Source organism: Pyxicephalus adspersus, chromosome 2, assembly GCF_032062135.1.
Source record: "Pyxicephalus adspersus chromosome 2, UCB_Pads_2.0, whole genome shotgun sequence".
Classification (NCBI taxonomy): Eukaryota; Metazoa; Chordata; class Amphibia; order Anura; family Pyxicephalidae; genus Pyxicephalus; species Pyxicephalus adspersus.
Window position 1 is genome coordinate 130,878,101 of NC_092859.1, and position 24,385 is coordinate 130,902,485.

At 35.9% G+C, this 24,385-nt stretch overlaps 1 protein-coding gene across 1 annotated transcript in view; it reads right to left on the reverse strand.

Moving 5' to 3' along the window:
* Positions 1-24,385, reverse strand: part of FBN1 (fibrillin 1) — a 157,323-nt gene that overhangs the window by 45,884 nt on the left and 87,054 nt on the right. The window contains exons 15-31 of the mRNA XM_072399100.1: positions 19,945-20,067; positions 19,031-19,183; positions 17,444-17,497; positions 15,592-15,717; positions 13,773-13,898; positions 11,853-11,972; positions 10,914-11,051; positions 9,356-9,406; positions 7,791-7,916; positions 6,963-7,187; positions 6,348-6,473; positions 6,136-6,264; positions 5,452-5,577; positions 4,930-5,055; positions 3,977-4,099; positions 1,368-1,493; positions 446-571 (exon numbers count right to left, since the gene is read on the reverse strand). Of these exons, the coding sequence (XP_072255201.1) occupies positions 446-571; positions 1,368-1,493; positions 3,977-4,099; positions 4,930-5,055; positions 5,452-5,577; positions 6,136-6,264; positions 6,348-6,473; positions 6,963-7,187; positions 7,791-7,916; positions 9,356-9,406; positions 10,914-11,051; positions 11,853-11,972; positions 13,773-13,898; positions 15,592-15,717; positions 17,444-17,497; positions 19,031-19,183; positions 19,945-20,067 (2,124 nt within the window). The remainder of the gene's footprint in view (positions 1-445; positions 572-1,367; positions 1,494-3,976; positions 4,100-4,929; positions 5,056-5,451; positions 5,578-6,135; positions 6,265-6,347; positions 6,474-6,962; positions 7,188-7,790; positions 7,917-9,355; positions 9,407-10,913; positions 11,052-11,852; positions 11,973-13,772; positions 13,899-15,591; positions 15,718-17,443; positions 17,498-19,030; positions 19,184-19,944; positions 20,068-24,385) is intronic.

Here is a 24,385-nt window from a genome sequence, read left to right on the forward strand (position 1 = left end):
AGAGTTTAGCTTTAAATTCTTATAAAAACAAGGGGAATGTAGTATATCATCAAATAAATCAACTTTTAGAGAGCACAATATTTCACCAAAAGACTGATTAAATGCAGCCACAAATTTCCATACATTTATCCTTCTGGATTAAAGCTGATTAAACTACATAAATCATCAATATATGTACTGAAGTTTCTGAAGTTTGAAAAAAAAAAGAACTTTGGGTCTCCATGCCTTATGTAAAAGGAAAAAAAAAAAAGCTGTGCATAGTCACTCCTCTTCAACATGCCATAGCAGTATGATTTGGGAGACTGGTTCATTGCATATCAGTGGCCATCCCCAATTCCAACCAGAAACAAAAGTATTTATTAATTAATATTCACACATATCTCAAATGTACAAGTTGATTTTTGTAGGGATCTTTAAAATTGAGGTGATATATTCAGCATGTTACCTGTGCATCCAGTTTGCCCTTTCTTTCCAGAATAGCCAGGATTGCAGTGGCAGATGAATGAGCCTTTTGTGTTCTCACAACTTCCACTCAGACAGATGTTATCATGGAGTTCACACTCATCAACATCTGAAAGTAAATACACTTGTCATGTTGGGTGTGAAGTGGTAAATACAGTGTGAATATCTGTATACAGCACAAGTTTCCTAAGAGCTGAGATAACACAACTGTTACAAACAAGCAATAGGTCTCTTTGAGATAAGTATTATATCATATCTACTACCTGTTATAAGGAACTGCTACAGTACTGCTAACTCCTTTAACAGTGAAACAAATCTGACCCTAGTGTTTTACAAACATGTAGCATATTGGATCAGAAGTCCGTTATTTTTCTTAATTACGTTTTACTCCTAGGGCCTAATTTATTAAAGCTCTCCAAGGCTGGAGAGAGTTCAGTTTCACCAGTGAACCTGGGTGATCCAAAAAACCTGGAATGGGTCTGATCCTGGATTGAAAACATTTGCTAACAAATAGCAAATGACTTTAAGAAATTCATTCCAGGTTTGCTGGATCATCCAGGTTCACTAATGAAAGTGTATTCAAGGCTCTCCAGCCTTGGAAAGCTTTAAAAATCAGGCTCATAGTATCTTTAGTATCTCTTATGTCCCCTGCTGCCCATACCCATGAAAACTGCAGAATTCCTGTCTGAAAATTCCAGTGTGTTGATCCCCTGGGTCCACCATAGGGCTCACTGGATCCTGCTGCTGACCTACTATATCATATATCATATACTTGCTGAGTAATAAAATATGTCATATTTTTTTACTCAGCAGGTCAATAGGATTGGTTTTCCTTTCCTTTTGGAAGAATAAAATACTGTGTAGGTACCGCTAATCCTTAAAGTATATCTAAAACTGTAAGTTACCTAGACAGGTCTTCATGTCGACAGATGCCATGTAACCATCAAAGCAGAGGCACCGGTATTCTCCGGGTATGTTTGTGCATTGGCCTCCATCACAAATGTTGGGGTTTGTTTCACACTCATCAATATCTATCAGAAACAAGAAGAAGAAAGAAGTTAATTCAATTGTATAAAATCAAAAACACATTTCCAGCAGAGCAGAGACAATATTTTGTGCAATGTATGATTTCAAGGCAGTGACTTCTTCAGGTTTTACTTAAAGCGTACAAATTTTCACTTTACATGAAAGCGTAAACATCCCAATTTATTTAAAGTAAAATTATGTTTGTGTTTTTTTTTTTTGTTTTTTTTTTAAGCAACAAAAAAAAAAGGGTGCAGCACAGCCTCCTTGAATGAATGGGAGCGCAGAGCCTCCCGGGATACCTACGTCATGCATCCCGGGAGGCTCTTGGCTGCTCTTGGGCATGCGCAGATGGAACCTGTTCATCAAAAGGGAATGATGATGGGTTGATCTCATGAATCTGCAGTGAGATAGGCAAGTTTTTTTCCCAATCTATGTCACCCAATCTCGCGGCCGCTTCGGGTGACATAGGAAGAGGAACCAGGAAGAAGAGAGGAGAAGATGGCAGCACCTGGTGCTCCCTCTGTGCTGGCCCGAAGACAATATCAGGACTAAGCAGGACCTGATGGAAGAAAACTCCTGACGGATCGACTGCTCTGTGGTATCAAAGGAAAGCGTGATTTTTTTTTTTGTTTTGTTTTGGGTAGTTTTAAGTTTACTTCCTCTTTAAGTAAAAAAAATTGTGACCCATTTAGGTTTGTCAGACAGAAGAATAGGGGGTCTTTAAAATTTTACTACCTTTTAAAACCCTTTTTATGTAAGTGGAAACCCCCTTTAAAAAGTTAGCACTTAAAAAAACTTCCCAGGAGTCCCACAGGCTCTTCAGTACTGATTTATATACTACGCACTGCAGGGTTGAAGATCAGATTATGTAAAAAAAATGTCTTGTCTTGCATGTGGTCAGAACAAGAAACCATTTGGGGCCTGTTTTGTTCTAGCTTCAGCATTCCATTCCAAATAGAGAAAAGTTTGTCAGTATTTGCACAATAAATCTATGTTCTTGTAAATAGACTATTATGTAGATGGCTTTATCTTGGCAGGAAACTGGCTGACTGCTTCACCTCTCACCAAAGTGGGTCACCCAATGGTTTAATTAAGTAAAGGTTTGCAAAAGTCTCAGTTTTCTTTCCACTGCTGAGTAAGAGCATAGTTATCCCATGTTATATAATGAGGGCCTCCTCTATGTTAGAGTTTTAGACCAAGTCTTATGAAATTCTGTCTCCTACTTTTTCATAGTGCTAAACCTATGGATAAAATACAGGGTGACAGTTGTTGCTTGGACCATATATAGAATACTTGCTAAGATTTTTATCACCATAATGTCTCGGGTGTGAAATTCTATGAAGACCCAAATACATTTAGAACATGCTTTAGAACTGCTTCTTAGATCTATCCTCAAATGCTTACAAATAGCTCATGGCACAAGAGGGCCATGGCAACAGATTGACAATGTCAGGAATTTTTAGAAATTTCTTGCTAGCTTCTTTGTAATCATTCCGTTGCTAAAGAGGCCAGTGTTACCAGTGACCTGCTGCTATGGATTCTGCATGATTCTGTAGCATTTGGGGCTAAAAGGTTATGAAATGGCACATGGCTTTGCCACTGGCAATGTATATAGTGGTAGCATATCGCACATATTACATGACCCGTATTCACACAGGTAATAAAACCGCAATGCTAACACACTCGAACTAAGTATATCCTAAGTTATCTATAGAACCTGCACTGTTTGTTTGTAAAATAATATATTATAGTCAGAGTGGGATAAGGTAGTATAGGCAGCCAAAATATAATAAAAGGTGATTTAAAGCAAACCTGCTTAAAAGCAATCACTTAGAGATGAACTAAATGATAGTGGGTATTTGTCATTGATGCAGTTCAATTTGTTATTTTTTTTTTCAATAGAAACATTTTATTGATAAATTTAAGGTTATATACAAACATATATATCCGTAAAAATTGTAATTTTAGGCAGTTTTTTCCTTTCCTTCACCAAATACTGTGATTTGCAAATGTCAAAGCCTCAAGTTTTGCACATCTACTGTTTTGATATGATTTTCAATTGTTTTGATTTTTTTGATCTACTAATTGATCATATGGAACCTATGCTGAGATATTTATCACCCAACATAAATTAGAATTAAATATTTACTCTTTTATGTGCCCCTTAATGTCCCGCTACAGACTTTATACAATTGTCCAAACCCTGGGTAAGAACCCAATAGGCCCTAAAAGACTGCAACAATAATAACTAAACCTGAACCACACAGATTCATTTCATTACAGTTAGAAATTTTGTTATGCATAAAGGTTTCTGGAAAAGAAAGGAAGTAATGGGTAATACATGAAATCACACCCTAATTTACCCTCCTCTAATATTACTTTACTAGGATTTAAACAACATTCTATATATGTATATTCTGGGTAATCTGTTCTCTACTCTGGACAATGAAATGCCTTGCATTTATGGTTAGAATGAGATCAGACTTACCTGTACATGTCCTGTGGTCCGGCATTAAAGCAAAGCCTTCAAGGCAACTGCACTCATAACTTCCTTGGGAGTTTGTACAATTTGTGTCACATCCACCATTGAAGATTTCACATTCATCAACATCTGCAACCAAAAAAAAAAAATCTTATTACAAACACGAGGATTGAGGTATCTTTTACTTATTCTAAGCATGCACATTATGGTATGCTCTTAATTGTAAATAATAATAATGACAATGCTCAGCATCTTAAAATTATATAAAGGGAGACGCAGTTGGCTCCGTAGCTAAAACTTTTGCCTGAGCAGCACTTAGGTGTCATGTTTGTATGGGTTCCTACGGACACACCAGTTTCCTCTCACAATGCAAAAACGTGGTGATAGGTTACAGTGTAACCAGCACTCTTCCCTTATTCCTGTTCCATCGCAGGGCACCAGCATTGCATTATTTTTTTCTTTCTAGAGATGATCCTCGTCCATCTTGATTGGGCATGCTAGGATAACGTAACACCCACGCAGACATGCAGGAGTTCATTCATTCCTGCCATGCACAATGGATGCCGGGTCTGCTAGGTTTTCCTGGCATCCAATGCTAAGCTGTACATGTGCACCTCAGCAAAATCTGAGAGCTATAAGCTGCGATCAGGCAGGTAAGAATAGTTATTGCAGAAGGGACATCACCTGTCCTCTCTTGCAAATAACCACCTGCCGACGTAAAGAATTGGGGCTTTAGTTCCATTTTAATTGGATTCCTCCCAAAAGCTGGCTTTATACTGTTAGAACATATGACATTTGTAAGGGAAATTAGATTGTGAGGGACAGTCACATGAGTATGGACTTTGTAAAGCACAGTGTAATATGTCGGCACTATAAAAATGCAAGGTATTAACAATAATATATAATCTTAATCTTTATGCTGGTATTTCTTTTACAATAGTATAGTAAAAAAGACATACCAACACACGAGAGTCTATCATCGGATGGCTTATATCCAGGATTACAAGTACACTGGTATCGTCCAATCAGGTTTATACATCTTCCGTGTCTGCACAAGTCAGTGCTGAGCTCACACTCGTTGATATCTGCAAAGGAGATGAATATCGCAATTTAGAATGATTATACAGCGGGTTCTACCCCTAGCAGATAAAGAACAGTCATTACAACTGTCTGAAAGAACATTAGGTATTGGGTTCTGGTTCAAAACAATGAATTAAATTTTTTAGTAACCATTAGGATTTTAGCTGCTATTTTGATGTTGATGTAATTTTTCAGTATGTTAAAATGTTTAATACATTGTGAAGTATTTAGTTAAGAATATTTAATATTTAAGAAATTGAACTGTACTCCATGTTTGGTAAAATATCCTTAATGAAAAGGTGATAGCACTCTGCTGTGTATAATATTGTTGGCACAGTTCTACTTCATTCTAAATTTAATTTGAATTTAAATTAAATGCCAAAAATTGAGAATTAACATACCTAAGCAAGCATTGCCATCGGGTGTGACCTCATGCCCATCAGGACATTCACATTTAAAACTTCCCTCTGTGTTAATGCAGTTGCCACCACGACACAAGAGTGGATTTCGCTGGCATTCATCAATATCTGAAATACAGATGAAAATAATGTTCCAGGTTAAGGAAAACAATATTATATAATTTGTGTGCAATAACAGAATTTAATTAAATATCAAAAGGTTGCAAGGATATAACTGAATAAGTATATAACACCATTTATCATAACATAATAACATTCCTATAATTCTACAATATAGGATATAAAAAGTGAACATCTGGTTACATATCTATTAACAAAAACTCTTTTTTCTTTCTGTCTAGGACACCTTATTTATGAACTTATGATAACAAAACATATAGGATCTGTTTATCTATCTATCTATCTATTATCTATCTATCTATCTATCTATCTATCTATCTATCTATCTATCTATCTATCTATCTCTCTATCGAACATTTCCCTCTCTCTTTATTTCCATCAATGTCTGTCAATTTGCAACAATAAACGTTAGCAGAATTGCAACCCTGAAATCACTTGCATGCAATACATGCATTTACAATCCAATACTATTTTTAGATCTTCTAAAAGTTTCCACGGTTTTTATTATATTTTAAGATAATCAGGCCAAATGAGATCACCACCTACCCATGCAGTTCTTCATCATCATAAAGCCACTCTCGTATCCTTCGAAGCAGTCACATTCAAAGTCTCCTGGTGTGTTTATGCAGTTGCCATGTCCACACACATCTGGTGATATCCTGCATTCATCAATATCTAGAAAGAAAGAACAGATAAGGTTAACGAGAACCAAAACACACATCGATTGGTGAATTACATAAGTTTATACCAACATTTACCTGTGCAGTTTCTTTCTTCAGCGTCCAGGGCGAAACCACTGTCACATCGGCACTTAAAGCTACCAATAGTGTTTCTGCATTTTCCATACTTGCATAGGCTTGGGATCATCTTACATTCATTAATATCTGCAGGAAATAGCAATATTATTAATGGAACTGGAACCAGAATGTGTTTTTATATCTTTAGTTAAATTAAAACCTATATGAACATAAGTGTGCCAGAAATCAAAATTTAGGCATGCACAATAAAGACAAAAGAGATACTAAATTCTAAAATCAGTTGCAGTCAAGAATGTAATATATACCATTGAAATAATTTGAATTTTATTAAACAGTAATGTATAGCAGTTTTTAGGGACATAAAATGAAGGGATGCATATATAATAAAAGGGATTGTCACATCTATGTCTGTAAACACTCTCTGTCACAACACAAATTTAATCCACACTTTTTAATACACACTTTTTTAATGGCCTTTGGTGATATCAGAAATTCAAGGCCTCAACTTTATAACCAGTTATATAACCAGTAAGTTGACTCCCACTTGTTCAGACTAATCATCTATAATACATTTAGTGTTTCCTCCACATAAATAGAAGGACTAAACAGTGTTACCTTTAGAGAAGACTTTTCCAGGTGTTATTTCTTTAGAAGCAAAGCCTGGTCCTCTTGGACAAAGGGTCTCGAACTCTAGCGTTCCCTTCGGTGGACACTGCTCACAGTCAAATCCCCAGGCAGCCCCAACAGAACAGCAGCAGGCATCCATCCGATGGCGTCCAGCAATAGCAGCAGAGCACTCTTCATCCTCGTGTTTAAGGAAGCAAGTCTCCAAACGGATGTCTGATAAAAACAATAAAAATAATGGAAAATATTTTTTCTGTCCACTTCTGTTGGTCATTATCCTGATAGGTGTAGTATAGTGTGAACCTATCTAATTTGCTAATCTTCTAGGCTATTCTGAAACAGTGTAAGTTATTACAATATTTAGAATGTATAAATCACTAACAAGCAAAATTACTGTAAAAGTTGTCTAGCAGATTTTTTTGAATTGTGATAGTAAAACCTGAGCACCAAATAGGAACCTGGCAAATACAAAGGAAACCAATATACAATGTACTAGGTGTGAATTATACCTACCCTACTGGAGGACATTGGTGCAAATGCACCAACCTGCATTTATATTACAGTATGCAATACACAACCCTTTACCTATTTACATATTTTCCCTTATACTGTGCTGTACAGTAAGTCTAAAAAATATTGGTGTACAAAAAAGAGAGCTAGTTCTCACCAGTAATGGCTTGGCAATCCACCTACTATTTTAATTATCAACAAGATTCCATTTTAAGTGATCTTTCATTAGAATGTGTAATGTAGACTCAAATTTAAAAAACAAATACTTCTAAAAAGATGATTATTTAGTGAATGTGTTTGATATCATACCAAGACATGTGCGTCCAGAAGCATCAAGCGTCATTCCATTGGGGCATTCGCAAGTAAAGGATCCCATTGTGTTAACACATCGAGCATTGGTGCACAGTCCAGGGAATACTTTACACTCATCGACATCTGCATCCAAAACAAATGACTCTATTATCTTTGTAACAATACAAAAAATCACATTGTTTTAAGAGCTCTCCAATTTGGGGTGTGGAGTCATTCCCAATAGACATATGATTCATCATTCAAAACTAAAAGGCCAAAAAACGTTTATGAAGAAGACTGTAGAAATATAGCAGCATTAAAAAAAGTATGTGCATAGATAGAACATAAACAGAAAAAAACCTACCGGGTCCTGTTTGTAGTTTTTGGTTTTGGAGCAGTTTTCAAATTGAATTCTATTTGGCTTACTAAGCATAAACCTTGAAAACTGAGAAAAACATTCTTACCCTGCCTTTAATTCCTAAAAGTTTTGACCCATGTAGTTTTATTATTACATGTTGTTTCTTTAAATATTACATGGTACAGTTAAAGTGAACTTTTAGTGTTATTCATAATGGCAGAGAAAGGCTTCTGCTTTGTTACGACACGGATATCGGGAGCCAGACAGTACACATGATTACATAATTTTCTTTTGGAAAGGGGCATTAACACATAGCTGACAATTCCACATGCCTGCATAGTTTTAATTAAGAGTGAGAAAAGGATGGGACCACCCTTTTTTATTAGTGTTGACTTTGGCTAGCTCATACCAAGGCGTGTTAAGCTTTGTCATGGTGAACACAAAACAAGACCAAAAGCCAAAGTGTTTGGTCATAGGGAGTAAACCCTCTAAAGCACAAAACAAGGGTCTCCGGGGATCTGACATCAGGGAAGAGCTATCTTCCCCATAGGTCAGTGGAAGTATCCAGTAGATCATTTCACTGGGTCTTCAAGGTCTTGGCCACCTCACATCATGACAAATAATATGGGGCTTTCAAACTAGAACACACTAGTTACTAGGCACATATACAGAGTTATGTAACTATTTAGCCGTTGCAACTTCAGTAGTGTACCTTTGAATTTAATGGGGACGTTTCAAGTGGAATATAATAATGTATAAATTTTTTTTTATACTGATACTCAACTGGAAATACTCCTCCAGATGCTAAACTGGAAATACTCCAATAAATCCTTTAACAGTCCACGTATAAGTAAGACCTATACTACACATAAACATATTATAAGTGTTCCTGAAATTAAAACATAATAGAAATAATAGAAGAGCTCCAAAGCCTGGGTTAATATTTGAACACCAGTTTACTTCAAATTTCCCAGTTTTCAAAATATGAATATTTTAAATAAATATTGATTATATATATAAACATTTTATTATGAGCAAAATATATTTTTTTAACATCTGATATTACAAAAACATGTATATTTATAAAAATGCCAACACAGTCTGTTAGATTGATGTGTGAAGGCTATAGGGTCGGTTTACTTAAGAAGGAGAATGGATTGCTATTTCATAACACTATTAACACCCGGGTGCTAATAAAATCTGGTTTGGCATTTAGAAAGTATACCTTCACATGCTGTGCCTCTTGACCTTGCAAAACCTTTGGCGCAGACAGGATCTGTGGAAACAAAATGTGTTATTAGGAATATAAGAAATAATGCAAATCTAGGTGAAATACGCTCCATACAGAGCAAGACAATCTGGAACCTCCTGCAGTCTTTTTCCATCCCAGAATACCTAACACAAATACTTGTAGGCTATTCATTTTTATGATTAGGTATAATTTAAGTTGAAAAAAATCGTTGCACACTGCTTAAAAGTCATAGGAAGATAGCAGTTTTCATTATCAGCAATTTTCATTTCTTCCTTTGGACCTTGTCCACTGGATTTATAGTGGTTATCTTCAGTAAAATAATTTGCCTCATACCTAATTAATATATATTTGTGGAGACAGTATAATTTTATTATCATATACTGTATACTTTATTTTCTGCAGCTTTTAGCTTGAGGAGCAACTTCACCTATTTATGGTGAAATGAGCAAGGCTCGGTTCCTCATCTGGAATGAGAAGTCTGAGGACTCCCTGCTTGTTGTCACCAGCCAATATAGTCTCCATATTTTTTATAGAAAGTATAGTACAAGGTGTAGGTATTGTCTAAAGAAATAAAAAGGGTCATGAGCAGGTCAGTGACAATAAGCAGCCAGCTTCTTAGCAGGTTCACTGCATGCTATCGTTACATTAGATTTTTATTCAAACCAAGTTCAGCATGCCAAATACCAGGGAAAACTGGACAGGGAATCAAGCCTGCTCCACTTCACTTTAACAGAAGAAATCTATTTTCTGAGTACTGATACCCCCTTATGTACTGATACCCTCTTCTTTTTTTATGCTTTTGGCTAACTGAAACTATATTTCTTTTCCAAAAGCTTAAACTGAAAATACCTACACTTAGCTAAATCCAGCTGATTCCTTGAGGTTCATTTATTAAAAAAATGTAGGCTGTTCACATATCAACGTGCATTATTGCTTTTGCATGGGTTACTTCACTTAGCTTAGTAATTGAGATGGTGCTCTGCTGACCTAAACCAATCATATGCAAGGAAATATCCCTTTTTTTTTAGATTTTCTTGCACATGATTGGGTATACTTTGCAGGGTGAACTATCACTATATTAGGTGAATTATGCTTTGCAAGGTTATAATACACCTTGGTAAGTGAAAATCCTATATCAGACCTATTTTATTTAGAAGGGTCATTTTAACCAAACGTTTCTAATATTTTAAATAGAGCAGGGACAGTTTGGATTGCCTGCCAAACTTTTATTTCCATCAGTGTCCCAATTAGGGAAATACCCCCTTCATTTCCCAAATACGTCACCAATCTGCCAGACAGTAAAAAAAACAAAGATTTAACCCTTCCATTTGCAAAAAATAGTCTGGAATTCCACTGTACCATGCTGCAGAACAGTTATTGTCACCAGCTTTCTCTCCTATAATGATCAACTGTAAAACTAACCTGTGACCTTAGTGTTCAGTGGCTGTATTGGCCAACAATAGGCTGAATTTAAAAGTAATTAAAAAAAGTAAAAGCAGTGAAAAGTCAGGTGGTATGATTATAGAAGTACCTGGTTCACAGGGCAGACAAGGACTTCCCCAGGCAGCGCCCAATGTAGAACAGCACTGGGATCGTAAAGTTGCCCCATTGATGTTGACTTCACATCTTCCATTCACTATATCCCTCCAGCAGGTACCCTTAACAGTTTCTGTGTAATACAACAAAAAAAAAACTGTTTTACATTTTATATTCCACTAAAGTTTTCTTTTTAATATCCTCTAACACATTATCCTATGAAAGGTTAAAGTGTATGAAACACTTAGGGTTCTTTTTATATGGAAGTGATGACCAAAAAAGGGACATTTCCTAATTATTATTTGAAAACATTCCAAATAATTTTTTTTTAGTTTTATTTTATGGTTGAAATCATTGAGTGATCATCGTACTGTAATTAGACAAAATTGGGGCTGGAAATATTATAGAAAAAATGGCAGAGCGTTTGCAAAAAAACAACACTAATCTCCATTGTGGCCTGTGGTGGCATTCTCTACTTTAAAAGTAGTGAATGCTTTCTGATGGACTATAAATTGGCCAGTTTATTAATATAGTGATTATCATCTATCAAAAGAGAGTGATGAACTGTATACAGGCTATTTACAAGAAAGATTTGTGTTGTTTAAAATTTTTAAAATGTTCCCCTTATTAAAAATAGGCTCCAAAACTTTTTTTTTTAGTATGTTTGGTAATATGTTTCTGTACATTTTTCATTTTTAAATTTGCAGTATTGGCAGTCTGTTGTGAGTTCTTTCAGCAGGTCTTCCTTTGCAATCTTCACAAGACATAAGTAGGCCTTACACTGCATATTGTTAATAAAGCAGAGGTAGCAGCTTAACATTGTCACTTGTAACCAGAAGTTATGTTACTAATCAGCTCCTCAAGTAACAAATGGAAAATATAACTAAACAAATATTACTATAATACTATTTTCACTAAGCAATCCTTTTTTTACCAATGCAGATTGTCTTGGTTGTATCCAATGTACTTCCAGGGAGGCATTCACACAAAAAGGATCCTGGAATATTTTTACATGCACCATTGATGCATGGATTGGACTCACACTCATTGATATCTGAAAAGAAAAATACAAATTAACTCAGTTTCTATTCATTTGAATACTGTCAATAACAACCTTAACTAGACCACATTGGAACCTTAAATTACAGCTAAAAGATCCTGTGTGACAGGCTTAAAAATCATTACATCCATTTACTATGTCATGCACAAGCCTCATAAACTAAACAAAAAACTTGTCTATCATGTTCCCCTCTAAGACACTGCAGCTCCCAGTGGGTGGGATTCAGCAGCAGAGGCAGTGCTGCCAATCCAGAAATCAGTGGGCGGAGATGGTATCTCACCCCGGCCAGATTAGCAAAAATGTTCCCATCAGTCTCTCCTCTATGTTTCTGAGGCTGTGGATCCAGGGGTTCCATGTTGCATATCTGGTGGTCTTGTCTGATTGCTAGGACATTTTGGGACGAGGTATTTAGATTGATCTCAAGAATCGTACAGCAAGAGATTAGTAGCACTGTGGAAGCCGCCCTGTTTAACAAACTTGTGGTAACTTTACCGAGACCCACAAAGAAACTGATTAGACTGACCTTATTGGCGGGCAGAATTGCTTTGGCTAAAGCATGGAAGTTACCCGTGATATCTCTGGACCCCATTGTTACCAAACTGAACTGGATCATAGTGAACGATAGACTTACCAATACCCTAAAGAACTCCTTAGACAAATTTGAAGATATATGGGAACCGTGGGTTTCTTTTAATAGTTCATAGTCATCGATCTAAGGGAAATTACTTTTGAGTACGGTACCTTGATTATGTTGGTCTTTCGATCTTCCTCTACCTCCCCCCCCCCCCAGTAGTGTCTACTCTCTTCTTTCCCTTCCTTATTCCTTCTATCTCTCTTCTCTTTATGTATGTTTGTTGTTTGTTTGGTTGTATGGCCAAGACACGAGATACAATGTTGCAATGCTCATTCCCATTTTTATAATGTTTGTTGTTTTTCCCCGGATATGTAGGTGTTTTTTATTATGATGTCTTTTTCTTATTTTGTACTGGGATGAGGCAGATAACTTTGTTTGGGTAATGCTAGCATTGCACATGGATTTAAATATATGTGTACATCCAAAGTGTCCATGCTCTTTGTCCGAACACTACTGTCATTGAATTGTTTTGTATTTTTTGTTCTGAAAATCTTAATAAAAATACTGAAATACAGAAATCAGTGGGCGGGACTGGGTGTGGCCAGGTGTTTATTGGCAAGCAACAAGCTTGTTATTCAGCAGTGGCAAAGCTGATAAACATGACCCCTTTATCATTTGCTTTTTCCATGGCAGTACATGCAAGTACAGTTTACATGAGAGTAACAATTCTGCACTGAATTCAGAAGCGATGCAGCATTGTTGCCACACTATCATCAGATAATGCAATATGTAGGATCAACAAGTATTTGGGAAGATTTGCTTTGATACTATAAATACATCTTTTATGGGAAGGCCATAGTTTTACCTTATATCTTTAGTCTTTTCCCCCACATAAATTACTATATAAATTGGTAGTTTGTTTTTCAATATTCTTCCAAAAAAAAAAATTTAAATTGAAACACTGAAAAAAATTACATTGTGCATTTTATTTAGCAGATATTGTGCTATAAAAATAAAATGGTGCTTTATTAAAACGATTGTCTAGATGGCATATAATCCAAATGGTAATTCAATCTGTGCTAAAACTGCATGCCTAGAGAAGCAATGTATCATGTACGTACTAGATAAAGTAATCTTGAACTGTTATCAGATCCACCAGTGTTCATGCAGTATCTATTAACATTCATAGTCAATATGTTTTTACAGTTTGTAAGAGTTACCTTCACAAGTTTTAAGATCTGGTTTATAGACATATCCCTTAGGACAAGTGCAGGTAAAGCTTCCTGGTGTGTTCCGGCATTGTCCATTGTCACATAGCAGTCTGTTCAATGCACATTCATCGATGTCTGAAAAAGAAACCATAACACATAGTTGGATGAGGCAAATATAGTTTAGAGAGCGCAGCATTGTTTTGTGTCCTATGTGTTTGTACATTGAGGCTAATTTATTATAGCACACCAAGGCTGGAGAGGATACACTTTCATAAGTGAAGCTGGGTGATCCAACCAACCTAGAAAGGATTTTTAAAAAGTAATTGCTATTTGTTAGCAAATGTTTTAAATCCTGGACAAGATCCATTTCAGGTTTGCTGGATCAACCGGCTTCACTGATGAGAGTGTATCCTCTCCAGCTTTGGTGAGCTTTAATTATTCAGGCCCATTGCTCCAATTATCCCTGTATATTCCATTGACAATATGGAAGAATATTCATATCATCTTTGGCATCCATAACCATTTGACCACCTGTCAGATGACAGCATCCCTGCCGTCTCATTATGACTCATACGTGACCTAATACAAATGTACTGTTATATTTCTACATAAACAGCAACAAATAATTCCACAAAGAGAAAATTTTGTTGAATCTCATCAAAGAAGAATTCAAAACAAAAGAATTTAAATGGAAAAAGTCACCTGCACCTAAGGCACCAGAATGGTAGCAGCTTGAATATACTGCTTAGCCACCTGGTGACTCTCTCTCTCTGGTCTCTAAAACCAGGTTTTATGTATTGTAACATTTAATTGGATGGTAGCATTCAGTACTGCTTGGTAAGCAAATATGACAGGGCTTTTCTATTAGAAACACTTTTTTAGTTTATCAGATATCACAAGAAATATGTCACAGCTCTCTCTACCAGCCTTTCTTGATCTTTTCAACATGGGGGAACCCTTGTAATACTTTCCAGGTCCTACCAAATCCACAGGTTGCAGTACAATAGCCTGTTGGTTAGAATGTCTATTGCATTGCTGGCCAGTAGGAATAATTTATTTGGTGTAAAAAAAATCTGACTCTAAGCTGAATTATCTTAATTACCTGATTAATTTCTCATTGCTCAAGCTTCCACAAAACCCTAGTTGGGAAACACTGTTCTATACTGTGTAGCTAGGAAACCTTAATATTGTAACTTTTAAGTGTCCCAATTAAAAATTGAATGTTGTTTGTAACTTTTCTTATTAGTCAAAAGTGCAGAAACTGGGTGTATTTTAGTATTCAGATACACTGATCTACATTCCCAAATAACTGTAATTTTCAAAGTGCTTCTATTGGCATCATTGTAGAGTGAACAAAGATCCATGAAAGAATTCTGTACTTGATTGGAGAACCTAAAGATGGTTGGAGATTCAAAATACAATCAAGCAAGCAAAAGTCTTCAGATCTGTTTTTCTTTAATAGGGGTAAGAAAAGTTTTTGTCCTTAAAACCTTATCACTTCCTTTTCTGCTCATTTCTAAATCCCCAGCAGAGATCTTTTAGTAATGGCTACCAAAGGCCGTGCCTTAAATGGTTCAAATATAATATGTGATAACCACCAGCCAAATCCCAAGCTAGTAAACATTATTGGTTTTCTATTATGAAAACAGCATAAGGAAAGGAAGTCTGCATTTATACTAGCAAGAATAATAGTTCTTAAATATGCATTACTCCCATCTCTGCTAATCTTTAAATTACCACTATGGTTCTTATGGTGGTTCCTAAAATTTGGAACCTATAATCTGTGATAACCACAACTATGCACAGAAGACCAATTGTTGTTTCATACCATTGCAACTTTTCCCAGTAGGGTCCACATCATATCCAGAATTGCAAATACATTTGTAGGTTCCACGGAGGTTCTCACAAATTCCATTGGGACAGATATCAGGATCCAAAGCACATTCGTTAATATCTGAAAATAAAATGGTCAATACAATTAAGTAATTATATTCAAATCTGGTATTTCTATTTCCTGTTGCATGCTACTGACAGACCAACTCAAACAGTATACACAGTATTTTGAATACAGTATATTACAAGTTTGCTGTTATCGAAGCGAACAACCCACCAAGATATAACTTCTGTAAAGTCACCGGCATCCAGAAATGCTATTTACTTACAATATGTAATTATATTGTTTTGTACTGACTGAATTCTTTAATTTGTCCTCTTTAATTACTTGCTTATGGGCTGTGGAAAAAATGTGCAATGTGTTTATATGGACTAAACGGTGGCTGGGAAAAATGAAGAAAACAGAAAACAAAAATGGATCTGATTAGAAAATGTATCTTGGGGCTATATATATAAAGCAGTGCACTACAGTTGGGAAGACAATAACCACTAGTAAATGTTTGGTCAATAATTTAATTATCTAAATATAAATATGCTTTATTTACCAAAAAAAAGTCTTTGAAGATAACTGAAGTTTTTTTAAAAAAAAAGGGCATTTGTTCTAATTCCCAGAGCTACACTAAATCATCTCCCACAGTCCTGCTGTTTGTTTACACACAGCTCGTCCTGCCCGCTCTTGGCACATTACAGCTCTATGAACTTCTCTTTCCCATTACCTTCCCATGCAAGGGACAAAAAGCTGAGAAACCTAAGAGCAAAGTAGTATCAGTAATTCTAAGGGTTATTTCAGATGTTCAGTAAACATATTCTGTGTATACTTTAAGTCAACCAAATAGGAGCAGCTGGGAACCATTTTGTACATGTTTGCATGCAGTTGCATTGTAGCGTGGTTCCTTGACCCAACATGTAGCCTGTATTGACTTGAATAGGGATGCTTTCCAAAGGCAGTAAGCAGTGGTTGAACGCAGATGTGTGTGGTTATGTTGCGGTTGTTGCTGCAGGATTGGCCAAGCTGCGGTGGATTCTACAAACCACTCATAGGCACTGTAGCAGTTAGGTTATGGCATCTAGGAGTGGCTAACTGCATCATTTTTTAATGCAAGTCTGAAATAGCCCTAGTCATCTATTGATGACTGTTGGCCATCTATTTATTAAAGTATTTAGTAAAGTAAAACCCAGCAACCCATAACATCAGGGCTCATAGATACTGAAATACTAAATCAATGGACAACAAATTTTCTAAGGGGAATCCTGCACCCCATCCCCTTTACCCCCTGGCATCTAAGCAACTTTATGGTTTCTTATCATGATAGTTTTTCTTATACATTTTAGTGTAAGAGGACAACAGAATCTATTATCTTTCCTTCAGAATAATTTTATAGTTATGTATTCAATATGGGTTGAATTACCATATCCAACTATGTTTCCTTTACCCAGTCAAAGGGTCACAGCTATTAAAACTGACCACATTATTTTCCTATTAAACTTCCTCTTTTGCTTTCACATCATTAGCTGGGACCTTTGCACCAGTTATGGCCCTCCAGTGTTTTCATACCCCAGTTTCCACCAGAAAACTTACTTTTTAGACATTTTAGTAAAATATTAAGTGAAATGTTAGGTATGTAAACACTAATTCAATGAAAGTATTAATCCCCTGACAGCTACAGGACAACCACTTACACAGAATCTTAACACATCTTTTCCCTCTACTTATACTCAAGTGCTTCTACCTTCTTGATTGTAAAATATTCTAGGTATATTTCATTATTTTTAAATATATTACATACCAGTTCCTGTAGATGTTATTCCTGGGCCACTGCTGCACAGTGCTTGATATTCATCTGAAAATGCAGGAAATGCCAATGGCTTTTGTTATTAAGGAAACCAGCAATAGAACACTTTCTAAAAAATACTTCAAACAGAATTGAGCAAGTGGAGTATTTTATGAACTATACGGACATTATTTTTCATCCAACATGCTACAATTTTTTAATGTCTTGGGTCATTAACCCCTTTCCACAACTGTGTACCTTTTCACAAAGTCTGATAAAAACAGTATTTGAACTGTTGGACCCAAAGATTATTGCATGGACCTGGCAACAAGGATTACAAATTAAAGTGTCAATCTTTAGCTTTGTTAATTGGATCCTGACCACTATGATGACCAATCTGGACATGCACAATAGCTGCTTTGATTGTTCTCACACCCTGTTACAATGAATTCTTCACTGACAGTAAGAGATGGTGCAGCAAATCTGTGTTTTATAGATTGCTACATTGAGAAAAAAGAAATATTTTGTTTCACTACAAAGTGCTTTTGACCCTTTGGCTAACCAGTATATTCATATGTATTGTACAAGTTATCACAAAACACTGACACCCATTTATCATTTCAAGAATTATGTCACTTATCTATCAGAGTCAAGTGAAATGATTGATCCTGGAACTAAAGTTGATTTAGTCACCAGACATAGTAGGAAACTTATATTATTTAAGGGATTGACACACGAAAATATCCCCAGAAAAAGGTGGATATAGACACCTGAAGGACATTGTGTTTAAAATCCTGATCCCAAGCCTGATCTCTGTCTAAAAGGCCCAATGATACAACTTTTCCTCATCCCTACAACGTACCCTTCAAAGAAAACTAACTTTACATTTCAGGTATCTCACTGAGAAGTAACTAAATCAAACTCTCTAATTAAATGAATAGTGTCATTTTGGTGAGAATTTTACTGATCTGTTACTTTACAGTATTAGCAGTGCTATAATTATATCTACTTTATTGCCTTTCAAGTTCTTCCATCCTAATTCACATAAAACAATTAAACTAGTATTTTCATTGAACAAATTTACAATGCAATGGTGTATAAATGAACCCCTTACAAATGTATCACAGAACTGTAAAAAGGGGTTTAGTATATTGTTATTGAAGTCTTTATATTGTACCTATGATTTTGTTTTATCAATAGAAAGTTAATTTTACAGGTTCAACAACAAAATGGTATTTTCAGTTTTGAGATTTGAAAATTACAGATTTATGACTAAAGGTGTTAAAGCTTTGTGAATTGAATGTTATTTTTACTACTGAACATCATTATTACTCACAACAGTAAAAACACATTGGCCTACATTACATACCACTAAAATATGTATGTACTGTAAACACATATAGATTATCTGTTAAGGCTCTATGTAGATACGTAATTATGTTTGATTGTGTAATTTCATATTTATTATGCTCAGATAAGGAGTACAAGCATGTGCTAAAATTACGGAATTGCTGGAGATAACTGAAAAATGATTTATATACTACTATTAGTAACCAGGTACTATACAGTTCATCTACTCAGTGGTTAAGTAGCCAATATTACCTGAAGTCTTGGCAGGGCATGGTTTACATGGTTCACCAAAAGCAAATTCAGTGCTTGCACAGCAACACTCTGATTTAGTCACTGCTCCTTGCAGCGGTCTGACGCATTGACCTCTCTTATAACCACCATAGCAAGTGCTTCTCATGTGCGTATCTGCAACAAAAGTGTGATAGTAAATTCATATTTACATAGGAAAATGCAAAGAAGTTTAAACACAGCAAGGATTGTATTTATCATTTGAGTTTCCAATGATAAATACAATGGCCCTGATTTATTAAAGCTCTCCAAGGCTGGAAAGAAACACTTTCATCAGTGAAGCTGGGTAATCCAGCAAACTTGGAATGGATTTCCTAAAAGGGATTTGCTATGTGTGAGCAAATGTTTTCAATCCTGGACCAGATCCATTCCAGGTTTGCTGGATCACCCAGCTTCACTGATTAAAGTGTATCCTCTCCAGCCTTGGAGAGCTTTAATCATTGGGCTCAATAAACATACTGTACGCTGCCATTTTTGCTCCAGGCGCACTGCATACTTTTTCTGATGCCTTGCTTGGCACGTTTGTAATTCAATACTTGGTGAGCTACTACTTACAAGTAATTATGTAGACACACACAAGCTTTACTACAATTAATTGCAACAGAATGTATAATTTTATTAATATTAATATTAGAGCAATATTAGAAGGCTGAAGCAGATTTAGTTTTGGGTGTTTGAGCCTCCCAGCCCCCTAGGACATCATTGAACATCAATGTATGTTCAGGTAGAAGAGTTCAGCGACTGCGATTGTTGCTTTTACATTATTTGTCTTTATCTAATTGTCATACGTTAAATACATTAAAGTCACAAGTTCTAGAGGATTTTTTATTATATAGGAAGTATTTAGGTATATAGAATTATGGCAAAGTGTTACTTACCTACACACACTCGGCCATCAAGTCCAACTGCTAGACCAGGGAAGCATTCACATCTAAAGGAGCCATCTGTGTTCTTGCAATGTCCATTCATGCAGATGCCTGGTGTCTCACACTCATCGATATCTGTAGGGACATGAAGGCAATGTAATAAACATTTTAGGAACTGTGAAAAGATTGGCAATGACTCATGGAGTGACAATCTGTAAAAAAATCAACACAATTACTATAGTTCTTTATCTATATTAAGGGTAATACATAGGTATTGCCTCTATACCATTGTCCCTAATGCTTTCTAAGCATTAAAAAAAATTATTGTATTTGTTACTAGAAGTTTTATCGTAAACTATTAGTGGTCCACATCCACACTCTGGGTGGTGCATTCTAGGATTTAGAATTAGGCAGGAAGCCCACAAAAGCAATCTTATCCTTCATCCATCAGCATGTTCCCTCCACGTTCTGCCTGCAATCACCTTTAAACCTACACTGTCCATCCCTGTAACACCTGGCACTGGAGGGAGCAATCTGATTTTAGCCACATGTGATCATTCCAAATAGATGTTGATTGTCTCGGTGGGCAGCATGGCAATTGGAAACCATCTCTATGATCATTAAAATTTACTAGAAATACATAAAGACAGCTTGTTGGCCAAATATTTACATAGTATATAATGATTATATATTTTATTATGAATTATATATGGTATATATTTCTCATGGATTTCATCTCTATGAGCATGCCAACCAAAAGGGTATCTGCCCTTTTATAATGAGTAATGAGACCTTGGAGAACCTTGGAGAACAAGAACTTCTTTGCACACCTGTTCTCACTTTGTCAGACTGAAACAAATACACCACAAAACCTAAACAGTACAACAAAACAGAATTAAAGTGAGAATAATTCTGATTTGGCAGTGTTACTATGGAGGTTACAAACTGTTTTTATGTTTGTAACTACAATAAGTCATTACAAGTACAGCAATAAATGATATATACAACGTTTCCATGCAAACAAGTAAGGCCACAACACAGAACAAGGCTGTGTAATGTACAACAATCCTGACCTTAAAAGGACAAAATGAGTATGAAACACCTCTATTCCTTTCTTTAATCCCTGGCTTATGGCCATCACACACACTCACAATATCCAAACTCACTCCAACTGTATTTTATTAATAGACAGTCATGCTGAAAAGTACTGGAGATACATATTAGGTTATTTAAAAGTTGTTAAGAATTTATTTACATCAAAATACCAAATGATATAATTTAAAAAAGAATAACTATATACATATATATATATATATATGGATTAAAGGTTTTTAAGACATAAAATAAAAATACTAGGAACAAATTCATCCAGTTCTAAATTTCTTCAGTTACTAAATATACTTATTGAATTAATTTTGGGTGTTAAAAAACAAGACATAGAAGGCTGAAAGCCCCTAAAAATTAGGATGTTGACCTATATTCTGCATCAGGACTTTATGCTGTTTGACACAGTGTCCATTGTATGTACACCAATAAAGAGCTCAGATAAGCTATTCTAGTGTCTACAAAGCAAACTTTTAAAGAAACTATACCCCAGGGGCCAATATTTCCTTTCATATTCATGCTTATATACAGGTTGACATTTCTACATACAAGCATTGCAACCAGGTTCTCAGCACTGCATAACAACCCAGCTCAGCTTTACATATATAAGAATACACTACAAATATTTTGCCTCTGTAATTCTGTAATTTATCAAGTAATAGAAAAGCCATATAAAACAAACACATGCTCCCTGACCATATCTGAGGAAGGGCAGTCAAAGACCCAGAAGGGCAGGGTGGGTGGATAAAAAATTGGAATGGAGGATCAATGGAATGGAGAATTCAAAGCATTACAGCATTTTTTTGGAGTAATAAAGAATTAAAATATCCCTGTCAGATTTTTTGCCTTTTGTGTCTAACTGGTAAGTTAGATATAATTTGTTTGGGGCAGTCACCAGTTTTTATTTGTTTGCTGTATTTAATGTGGGGACATGCTGGAAGTCCCTAGCTGCCATTAAGTTGTGTTGGACTTTTGGTGTCCCTGCCTCCAGGCATACCTGTTTCAATAGGAATTAGCAACCAAACTTTACTTTGGTGCCTCGAAAGGCAATGTGGCTCACATCAATAATTGCCAAGGTATGCAACTAAAGCCTCCGGTTAAAAGCAAACACTACATTTATTTTTTCCAGGCTAGATTTCAAACATGCTGGATATTTGTCATGTTTATTTGTGAACACACCTCTTCCACGTGCACCTTGCTTTATATTTTAGTTAAAAACTCTTTGGGACAGTTTCCATTTGTTGTCTGTTACATATTCTGACAGTGTCACTATGTGTGGTTGGAAATACTGATAATATATGTGGTAAAGATTGTTGAGCAATAAAAAAACAGATAGGATTGCCTAACCTTACCCACTGTATCCAAAACAAATAAACAAAAAGTTTTGGCATTAGATAGACATTCAATCAGTAGGCAAAGAAATAAATTATGGGAGTGTTGCAACTGTTCTCTTTCCAGTTTTTGGTGTGTTCCCATGAGTGGTCTACAGCTGCTGCAACCTTCTGAGTGCTGGAAGAAACTGACTGCTGGCTTTGCTGGCTCACAATTTAGTAATTTCTACGTATATGTCCCACAATCATTCATCCCACAGATATAAGTAGGCCCAAACTTGCAGAGGGACCTTAAAAATGGTATATGGCTTGTTTTTAAATTTGCAGATGTATGTAACTGATACATCAGCTTTAAATGCTGGATCCTTCTGTGGACTAATGGATTGTTGGGGATTGTGTCTGTCACCCACTGCTATTATCAGTTTAACAGCTAGCAAAGCAAACTAAGTATCCACTACATATTATTTTTGTGTTCTCGGCTTTGGAAACAATGCACACAGGTGAGCATTTCATTACAAAGTTTAATTCACTCTTCCTATACCAGCAAACATTCTTTGTAAAATCAGTTTTTGATCACCAATAAAGTCCTTGAATACTGGCAGTCTTGTTGCTCCATCACGAAAGAGCAATTGCTACACTAGTACATACAAACAGAGGGGAAAAAAGAGTAACATTATGCTTTATTAGAAAAAAAAAGTTTAATTGCAGATTACATGTCTATTTTGTTACTGCAACTGTGTTTTTAAACGTTTGGCTTAAAGGGATGCTACACTGTATTAGTGCACTCTGTTTTCTGCTTCAGAAATCCTATATACCTATCTTATACAAGTACCTACATGTAATTAGAATAATCTAAAGTCTTTCTATTTAAGAAGAGTGATGTTTTTGTACGAAATTTGAGAATTCATTGAACTTAAAAATAAAATTTTTGTATTTTCATAATTCCAAACATAATAAATTAAATAAACCAAAAGACAATTGTTTTTTTTCAACTCATTATCATGATGGCCACCAAGAAGTTACAATCATTAAGTAATTTGGCATGGCCATAGTTAAAGAATGACTTACAATGGGAAAGAAATAGAACTGAACGCAAGCCTACTTGATGTAAATACTGCTTACACATGTTGTAGCACTTGTACCACTTGTTGCATTATTTTAATGGATATATATGTAATACAGCCAGCAAACAAAAAGGGCCCAAGAGTAAAACTAATAAAATAATGTCCAGTTTGTGGAATGAAGGGATTGTATGTGTGTCATGTACAGAGTGCAGGGATCAGAGATGTGTAAGGTAAAGGGTGCAGGGGTCAGAAGTAAAGGTAATATAGGGCCCACCAGAGAACAGAATGCAGGAGTCAGAAGTATGTAACATACATTGTTTAAGAAGTAAATAACATACATAATGGAGGGGTCAGGAGTAACACTACAAGTGTAAAACACCCACTATGATTCACTGACTTCAATAACTTTTGTGTTGCCTATATAGCTTGCTACCCTTCACCCTTTCCAGTTTCTTGTTTCCCCCTCCTGTGGTCCTTGTCTGCTCCTAGCCTGAAATTGGGATACATTTTTGACCTCCGTCAGTGCAGCTCACAGCTCATGTAATCAAAGCTAAACAAAGCTGTCACGGGAAATATCTCACTATTACATCTGTCAGGGCCTAGCAAAGAAAAAGGGTAATGAGAGGTTTCCTTTGTCAGCTTTGTTTGCAAGTTACAGCCTCGAGCTGTGAGCTGGTTTAGTGTGGGTCCACCGCCACATAAAGACCTATTAGACCAGGTTCAGGCCTGTAGGCCTTATGTTGCTCACTCTCTGTACGTCCACAAGGGCAGACATGCAACCTGCAGCAGACCGCCTATTCTAAGATCTAACTCTTTATCTACAGTAAAGTAGACTAGATGATACTGTTTTTGGATTTAGGAAGATTAGCAGTTTATTCACTGTATTTCAATCTTGGAGTGCCTGTTTCACATTTAATCTGTTTTTCTCACTGGTGGTAACCTAGCAGAACACGC